This window comes from Corvus brachyrhynchos, unplaced genomic scaffold (genome assembly GCF_000691975.1).
Source record: "Corvus brachyrhynchos isolate BGI_N302 unplaced genomic scaffold, ASM69197v1 scaffold58, whole genome shotgun sequence".
NCBI lineage: Eukaryota > Metazoa > Chordata > Aves > Passeriformes > Corvidae > Corvus > Corvus brachyrhynchos.
In genome coordinates this window covers 1,650,512-1,658,321 of record NW_008239539.1, presented here as the reverse complement: position 1 = coordinate 1,658,321, position 7,810 = coordinate 1,650,512, and the positions used below count along the sequence as shown (strand labels likewise).

At 61.3% G+C, this 7,810-nt stretch overlaps 2 protein-coding genes across 3 annotated transcripts; one reads left to right on the top strand and one right to left on the bottom strand.

Moving 5' to 3' along the window:
* The first annotated feature begins 777 nt into the window (after positions 1 to 777).
* Positions 778 to 4,052, top strand: NUBP2 (nucleotide binding protein 2). Of its 2 annotated transcripts, none has more exons than XM_008639132.2 (6): positions 778 to 896; positions 1,506 to 1,704; positions 1,980 to 2,134; positions 2,291 to 2,401; positions 2,698 to 2,767; positions 3,346 to 4,052. In XM_008639132.2, exons 2-6 carry the CDS (start codon positions 1,551 to 1,553, stop codon positions 3,486 to 3,488), a joined length of 633 nt encoding a protein of 210 aa, XP_008637354.2. In that variant the 5' UTR covers positions 778 to 896; positions 1,506 to 1,550; the 3' UTR covers positions 3,489 to 4,052. The 2 variants fall into 2 exon arrangements, with proteins under 2 accessions (XP_008637354.2, XP_017596762.1); XM_017741273.1 differs by having other exon boundaries at positions 1,488 to 1,704.
* Positions 4,053 to 4,904: 852 nt separating this feature from the next.
* IGFALS (insulin like growth factor binding protein acid labile subunit) lies at positions 4,905 to 7,399 on the bottom strand (the record flags this gene model as incomplete). Its single annotated transcript, XM_008639080.2, has 1 exon — positions 4,905 to 7,399. A coding segment is annotated over one exon (1,974 nt), but the record flags the coding sequence as incomplete, so codon positions are not given.
* Positions 7,400 to 7,810: the final 411 nt, after the last annotated feature.

Sequence of the window (7,810 nt, the reverse complement as noted above, 5' to 3'; positions counted from 1 at the left end):
CGTGCGTGACGGGGCCCCAGGTGGGCGGGTGGCGTTTGCCGGCTGTGGCTGGAGCCCCCTGTGCTGCCCCGGACCGGGGACAGCGGTCCCGAGCGCTCCCTGCTCCAGGGAGCTGAGCCCAAAGCAGAGCCGGGAGCGCTGACAGCACAGCAGGGAACAGCAGGAAGGCTGGAGTGGAGCGTGGGACTGGCAGGAAGGGACTGGTGTGGCACAGAGGAAGGAAACGCCAAGGGCCTGAGCTCACCAGCAGCCTCCGGCCATGCCCGGGCTGAGCCTCACGAGCCTGGTGCGTGTTTATTGCTGTGCTGGCCAATGGCCACTTAGGTCACCGGGACAAGCCTTTGCTCCCCACACACACTGTTTATTGCCATTGTTCTTATTGTCCCTTTTCTGATGACAAAAAGCCCGTGGCACATCCACCTCTTCTTTCCCACTGCCTTACACTGAGGTGAGACCTCACCGGGGCAGCAGCTCCTCCTGAGGGGCAGCTCCCATCTCTGGGACAGGGACAGGGAACGGCTGGAGCTGTGCCAGGCAGGGTCAGGCTGGAGATCAGGGAAAGGTCCTTCCCCCAGAGGGTGCTGGGCACTGCCCAGGCTCCCCAGGGAATGGGCACGGCCCCGAGGCTGCCAGAGCTCCAGGAGCGTTTGGACAGCGCTGCCAGGGACGCCCAGGGTGGGATTTGGGGTGTCTGTGCAGGACCAGAGGTGGGACTGGGTGATCCCTGTGGGTCCCTTCCCACTCAGGATGTTCTGTGACTCTGTGATGCCCTTGCAGACAGAGCCAGCCTGGCCGGGGTGCGGCACATCCTGCTGGTGCTGTCTGGGAAGGGCGGCGTTGGGAAGAGCACCATCTCCACCGAGCTGGCCCTGGCGCTGCGCAGCGCCGGGAAGAGGGTGAGAGAGGGTTTGGGGTGCTGAGCTCTGGCTTTTCCCTTCCAGCCTCCAGCTGGGCTGGGTTTTGCCCACCCTTCCCATGTGGGTGTGCTGGGTGGGCAGTGTGTGGATTCCCCGGGAAAATGCAATTTGTGAGAGTGTGATCCAGCTCAGGTACCTGGATCAGATACTGCAGTTCATTTCTCTTTTATCTGTTCTCTTAAATCACCCAATATTTGTTGTTGAAATTGGCCTGAGATGTGACTTTGCTCCTTTGTGGTGTCACCCTCGCTCCCTCTGTGGGGTGAAGTGGGTGAGCTCAAGGACTCTTAAAATGGGGACAAAAAGTGTGAGCAGGAGACAGACTGAATCCCCCGAGGATCTTATTAAAAGCTCTGTGCAGCCAGTGCCACTTGGGTTCTGGCATAAAGCACTTGGAAACACCCAGGAGATGCTCCTTGGGGAGAAGGAGGTCGGGAGGGATGTGAAGTGTAAAGCATTTGTGTTTCAAATGTGGCTGCTGAGCTGCAGAGGCTGTTGTGGAAGTGCTGTGAGCAGCCCAGAGCTGGGTGCTTGGGGTTCCTGAGCCCAGCGTGCCGGGCCTGTCCGAAGGGCTGTGCCTGTCCCCAGGTGGGGATCCTGGACGTGGACCTGTGTGGCCCCAGCATCCCCCGCATGCTGAGGGTGCAGGACAGCGCCGTGCACCAGTGTGACAGCGGCTGGGTCCCCGTCTTCGTGGGCCAGGACAAGGCCATCGCCCTCATGTCCATCGGCTTCCTGCTGGAGAGGCCGGACGACGCCGTGGTGTGGAGAGGACCCAAGAAAAACGGTAACACCGGGGTTTGCTGCTGGTGAAACCTTCTGTGAATGCTCCTGGAGGTGCTGCTGCCTCCTGGAGATGTTATTCCTTGGGGGAATGAAGCTCCAGTTCCACAAGGGTGGGTTTAAATCCCTCACATGTTGTGCTGACAGACAACCTTGTCCCCTCTCCCTGGGTCCCTGTCCCCAGGGCGCTTCCCAACTCCTGTCCCACAGCTCCCAAGTCACCTGCTGAAACCCGTTGTGGTTTGGGGTTTTTTTTATCTGCCCCTTTTATTTCCATAGCTTTGATCAAACAATTTCTCACTGACGTGGCCTGGGGGGACCTGGACTTCCTCATCGTGGACACGCCGCCGGGCACGTCCGACGAGCACATCTCCACCGTGGAGGCCTTGAGGCCCTTCCAGCTGCTCGGAGCAATCCTGGTCACGACACCTCAGGTAGGACACGGGGCTGGAATTCCTGGCAGGCTGCAGGTTTGGAGGGGGGAAAAATGCATGCCAGGTTTGCACAGGTCTGTCTCGTTGTACACATCTGCTCTGGAGCCGCAATCAGTGTGCACAGAGGGATCCCCAGGTCCTGTTGTTCCCCCTCAGGCTGTGTCCGTGGGGGATGTGAGGCGGGAGCTGACGTTCTGTAGGAAGGCGGGACTGCGGATCCTCGGCATCGTGGAGAACATGAGCGGCTTCGTGTGCCCCCACTGCTCTGTGAGCTCTCCTGACCTTATTGTCCAGCCTTGGGGCTCTTGTGGGCTCTTCCTTGTACTACTGGGGTGCTGAGCCTTGGGTGGCAAATCGGGAAATGCCATGGGGGTGATGCTGTGAGCCAGGGAGGGGAGACGCTGCCAGCTCTGGGCTCTGCTCAGGAGCACTGGGAGAGGGCGGGGGCACAGCGAGTGCCTGGGGCTGGAGGGTGGAGGGGAGCTGGCTCTGCTCAGGGCCTGGCAGCACCTGCCCTGTCACACAGGGCTCTGGGCTTCCTGACTCACTGCTCATTCCTTCAGGAGTGCACAAACATCTTCTCCAAAGGGGGAGGTGAGGAGCTGGCCAAGCACGCCGGGGTGCCCTTCCTGGGTGAGTGGCTCTGCTCAGGGTGATCTCATGGTGCTGTGGGAGGGCTGAGCACAGAGAAGGAGCATCAGGGAAGGCAGGTGGGCTGGGCTGTGAGCCCCAGGCACCTGGGCAGAGCTGAGGTTTGTGCTTTGCTTCTCTGCCATCCAAACTCCTCACATTTGGCCCCTGGCCCTGCTGGGCCACAGATGGTGATGCCACATCATGGTGACAGCGTAAACAAGCCTGGAGCTCCATGAGAACCATGTTGGAATGTCTGGAGCCTTCCTGAGAAATGGGGGCTGAGGGCTGAACCCTGTCCCTGGGACAGGGGATCAGAGGGGATCAGCCCACGTCCCTGGGCTGGGATCAGAGGGGAGAGCCCCTCTCATGAAGCACGAGGGTGGGGTGGGATCTTGGGCCCAGAGGAGGTGCTTGCAGGTGAGAATTGTCTCCTGGAGAGCTCTGGGAGGGCAGTGGTTGCTCTTCCCTACCCCTTTCCCTGGAGCTGACCCTGGCAGTGTTTTTTTGATCCCTGGCTGCAGACCCTGGCCGTACAGGGAGTGAGCTGAGCTCTCACCCTCCTCTCCCCTGTCCCACAGGCTGCGTCCCCCTGGACCCCCAGCTCAGCCAGAGCTTGGAAGAAGGCAGAGACTTCATCCAAGAGTTTCCCAAGAGCTCTGCCTTCCCTGCCTTGACTCACATTGCCCAGCAGATCTTGGATACATCGCAGAGGAGCTCCTGAGGAGGGTGTGGAGCTGGACTGGTGCCAGGCTGGCAGCCCCAGCAGTGGGAAGGGGCTGCAGGAGCTGTTTAACTCAAACTGTCTGACTGGGGGGTGTGAGGGAGGGAGGGAGGGAGGGAGAGCACAGATTGCTGCTGGCAGTCCCAGGGGGAAGCAGCTCCATCCCCTCAGACCCAAAGAGACTCTGGAGCTGCTGTGTCAAGCGCTGTTCTTCCCTCAGCGATCCCAGACGGCTCCAATCACCTGGATGGCGGCTCCGTGTGCTGCTGCCTTCTCCCGCTGCCCCTGCCTGATGGATAAAACAGGGCTTGCTTCAGTGGCTGGGTCGTGCTGGGTGCTCCCATGTGGAGCCAGGCCAGGCCCCTGTGCTCAGAATTCTCAGCTCACTGGTTCCTGACGGGCGGTGAGGGCACGGCATGGGCTGGGTGTGAGGAAAAGCCTTCGGGAGCTGTCTGGGAGCTGCATCCCATCGTGCTGGGAATGAGGCCTTGGGGTCTGCCAGGGGTGTGTGACTCAGGAATATTTTTCAAGGTTCCAGGCAGTAAACACTCTTCTTAAAATGCAGGTCTGTGACTTCTGTTCTTCCATGGCTTCAGGCCTCGCTGTAGCTCTGAGTCTTGGCCCGTCACGTGCATCAAGGTGCTTCCTGCTTTTCCCTGGTTTCCTTGCTGGAATTCAGCTGAATCTCTCCTATAACAGCATCAGGATCCAGCCTGTCCCTTGTCTTGCTGTGAGCTGGCCCTGGCAGCCCTTCATGGGATGCTTTGCCACAGCTCTTCTCCAACCCCAGCCTGGGGCTCCTCTGTGTCCCCAGGTGGTTCCTGCTCCATTCACTTCCGAGTGTCCCTGCACCTCTCCCCATGGGCTGCTGCTCCCGTGGGACCTGCTGTCCTCTTGCAGGCTTGAGTTTAGCTGGGGAAGCACATGAAGGCCTTGCATCTTATCTCCCTCCCTCCTGGACTCTGAGGCCCTCCTGCCTGCCTCCCTGGCCACCTTTGGGACTCACCCTCACGGTGAGGTTTTGGGAAGATGGGGAAATACTGCATTTCCACCAATGAGGCTGGATTACAGCAGGCAGGAGAGCAGGAGCAGCATCCACCCCTGCTCCCGCTGCACAAGGACCCACACCCGAGCAGGTTTCCCTTCATGCAATTTTCCAGGAAAATTTTGTCTGACCTTTGGACACTTACCTGGGATTTGGAGAGCCAGGCAGTAGCACTGGAATCTCTCAGGGCTGTTGGCTTCTGTGGGATAGCTGGGCATTTCTTGCTCCCTCCCTGGGAACGTGCCACCCACCCAGGGCTTGCAGGAAATGCCGGGAGCCCCCAGGAGCCTGAATCCCTCACCCTGAGGGGCTCTGGAGAGAAATCCCGGCCGGGGGCAGCACGAGCTTTGGAAAAAACATAACTTACAAGGTGGGTTGCAATAGCTCCAAAGGTTTATTTGTCTGCTGCCATTTATCAGGTGAGCAACGTGTGGCTTTCTGTGCCCTGCCTACACCTGCTGCTGCAAGGAATCATTACAGCAAGTCCTCTGCCCCCTTCCCTAAGCTTGGGGGGGCTTTTAGGATTTCTCCACTGCTCCATGGCAGGAAAACTCTTTGTTTTGTCTCATAAAGGTCCTGGCCTGGGCAGGGCTGCCCCTTGCTGTGGCTGCAGGGCTGGGGGTGCAGCATTCCCCCATCCAGAGATGCTCCTGCTGGGAGCTGGGAGCAACCATGCTCTGCCCTGGGGGCTGCTATTTAAATATTAAGGGACTGAAATACTCAGTTTGAAGCCCAGGGGGCTGGTGCCCATCCAGCATCTTCTGAGCAAGGCGGCTGCTGGAGATGCTCGTCTGGGGTGGCCACAGAGCCCCAGCTGCTGCTGCTGCCCCGGGGAGGCCGGGCCAGGGCCAGGGTGGTGGTGGATGAGGGTCCCTGGGGGGGCCAGCCCAGCTCAGCAGTGAGCAAAGCTCTCCTCAGCGGTGTCGCGGAGGTCCAGCCCCGCCAGGCCCAGGGGGTGCAGGCAGGTGAGGTTGTTGTAGGTGTAGATGGGGACATGGGTGTCGTCCCCCTCGGCCACCGACTGCACGAAGCGCGGGACCACGGCGGGGTGCTGCAGGGAGAAGTCCCGCAGGCCCTTCAGCGAGCAGTTGCAGTGCCAGGTGTTGCCCCCCAGCCACAGCTGCTCCAGGGCGAAGGGGGGACGCAGGAAGCCCACCGAGAAGGTCGCCAGGGAGTTATTCCTCAGGCTGAGGTAGCGCAGGTTGGCCAGGGGGGAGATGATGCTGTTGTCTAGTGTCTCCAGCTGGTTGTGGGAGAGGTCGAGCCAGAAGAGTCTCTGGAGCGGGCTGAAGGTGTCCTGGGAGATCTCCAGGAGCTGGTTGGAGGAGAGGAAGAGGTACTCCAGGTTGCTCAGCCCCACGAAGAGCTGGGGCGAAAGGTGGCTCAGCCTGTTGTGCTTCAGGTCAAGCTCCAGGAGCTCGTGCAGTTCACTGAAGCTCTGGTCCTCGATGAGGGAGATGCTGTTGTGCTGCAGGAAGAGCCGCCGCAGGCTGGAGAGCCCGGAGAAGGTGTTGGCCCGGATCCTGCCCACGCAGCTGTGCTCCAGGTGGAGGCTGTGCAGCTTGGTGACCCCCTTGAAGACAAAGTCAGGCAGGACCTTGATGCAGTTGGCAGACAAGTGCATCACGGCCACGTTGTGCAGCCCCAGGAAGGCCCCGGCCCTGATGTCCTGCAGCTGGTTGTTGTTGAGGCTGAGCACCTCCAGCTGGCCCAGCCCCTCGAAGGTCCTTTCCGCCAGGCTCCGGATCCGGTTGTGCCCCAGCTGCAGCTCCTCCAGGAACTGGAGGTCCTTGAAAGTCCTGGGCCTCAAGCTGGTGATGGAGTTGGTGGACAAGCGCAGGACGTGCAGGCTCAGGAGGCCCAGGAAGGTGTCCTCGTAGAGCGAGACCAGGCGGTTGTGGGACAGGTCCAGCCACCGCAGGGACTTCATGCCCATGAAGGCGCGGGGCGCGATGGCGTTGATGTGGTTGTGGTTCAGGTACAGCTTCTGCAGCTTCTGCAGCTTGACAAAGATGTTGATCTTGATGCCCTTGAGCGCGTTCCCGCTCAGGTCCAGCTCCTTCAGCTCGGTGAGGCTGCAGAAGAGCTGGTGCTGGAGGTAGGGCAGCTTGTTCCCAGCCAGGATCAGCTCCCTCAGGTTGGGCAGGTCATGGAACACCCTGTCAGGCAGCACCACCAGCGAGTTCCAGCCCAGGTTCAGGTACCAGAGGTTGGAGAGCCCAGCGAACAGCCCTTCCTCCACCTTGCTGAAGTGGTTGTTGTTGAGGCTGAGGGACACGAGGTTCTGGGTGTGCAGGAAGGTGTGCGGAGCCAGGTGCTTGAGGCGGTTGCGCTCCAGGTGCAGGTGGTAGAGGCTGCGCAGCCCGTGGAAGGCGTGCTGCTCCACGGAGCCCAGCTGGCTGCTCTGCAGGTCCAGGAAGTCCAGGGCTGATAAATTCCTGAAGGCAGCGGCCGGCAGCAGCGTGAAGTTGTTGCCGTCCAGCCACAGGGCTTTGGCGTTGGGGGGCACGTCCTCGGGCAGGCGCGTCAGGTTGCGGCCGCTGCAGAAGACGTTCAGCTCCTCGCTGTAATCGTCCAGGCTGCAGGCGCAGGGGCTGGGGCAGCGCGGGCCGTCCCCGTCCCCCGGCTCCTTCGGGGGGTCCCCCCCGGGGGGCTGGGAGGCTGCAGCCAGCAGCAGGGCCAGGGGGAGCAGGAGGGGGATGCCTGCTGGGGGGGGGGGAGGAAAGGGGACGCTGTCAGTGCAGGGCTGTGGCTGCTCTAGGGGACACCCTTGGGACCCCCTGGCCGGGTGCCTGCACCGCTGGGGCTGGGGAGTGAGGGGGTCACTCCCCAGCCCGTTGCACACACGGGGCAGCTGCAGGAGTTTTCAGAGGCTGGATTCCTTGGGAAATGGTGCAAGATCATCCCCCCCCCTCCTACCACAGCTCTGACCCCTCAGCTGCAGGACCCCCCCCCCAAATCCATCTCTATATTGCAGCAGCAGCTTCTCTCTTTTACAGGGAAAAGCTCCCAGACCCCTCTCCCCTTCCTCACCAGCTGCCCCCCTTTGACTCCCTCAGCCCTGCGGGGTCTCAGTACCACGGCCCCCGCCCATCCCTGCGCTCCCCATCCGGGCTCGGGCTCTGCCCTGCAGTGCCTGCAGCCCCCCAGGCAGCTGGGGGGCCCCCAAAATGTCCTGTTAGCAGTAGAGGAGGAGCAGAGGAAAGGGTGATTGAAGCCTGGGCAGAGTCTCAGCTTGTGTCCCCCCCCCCCCAGCCCCCACCGCGGCGGGCGGAGG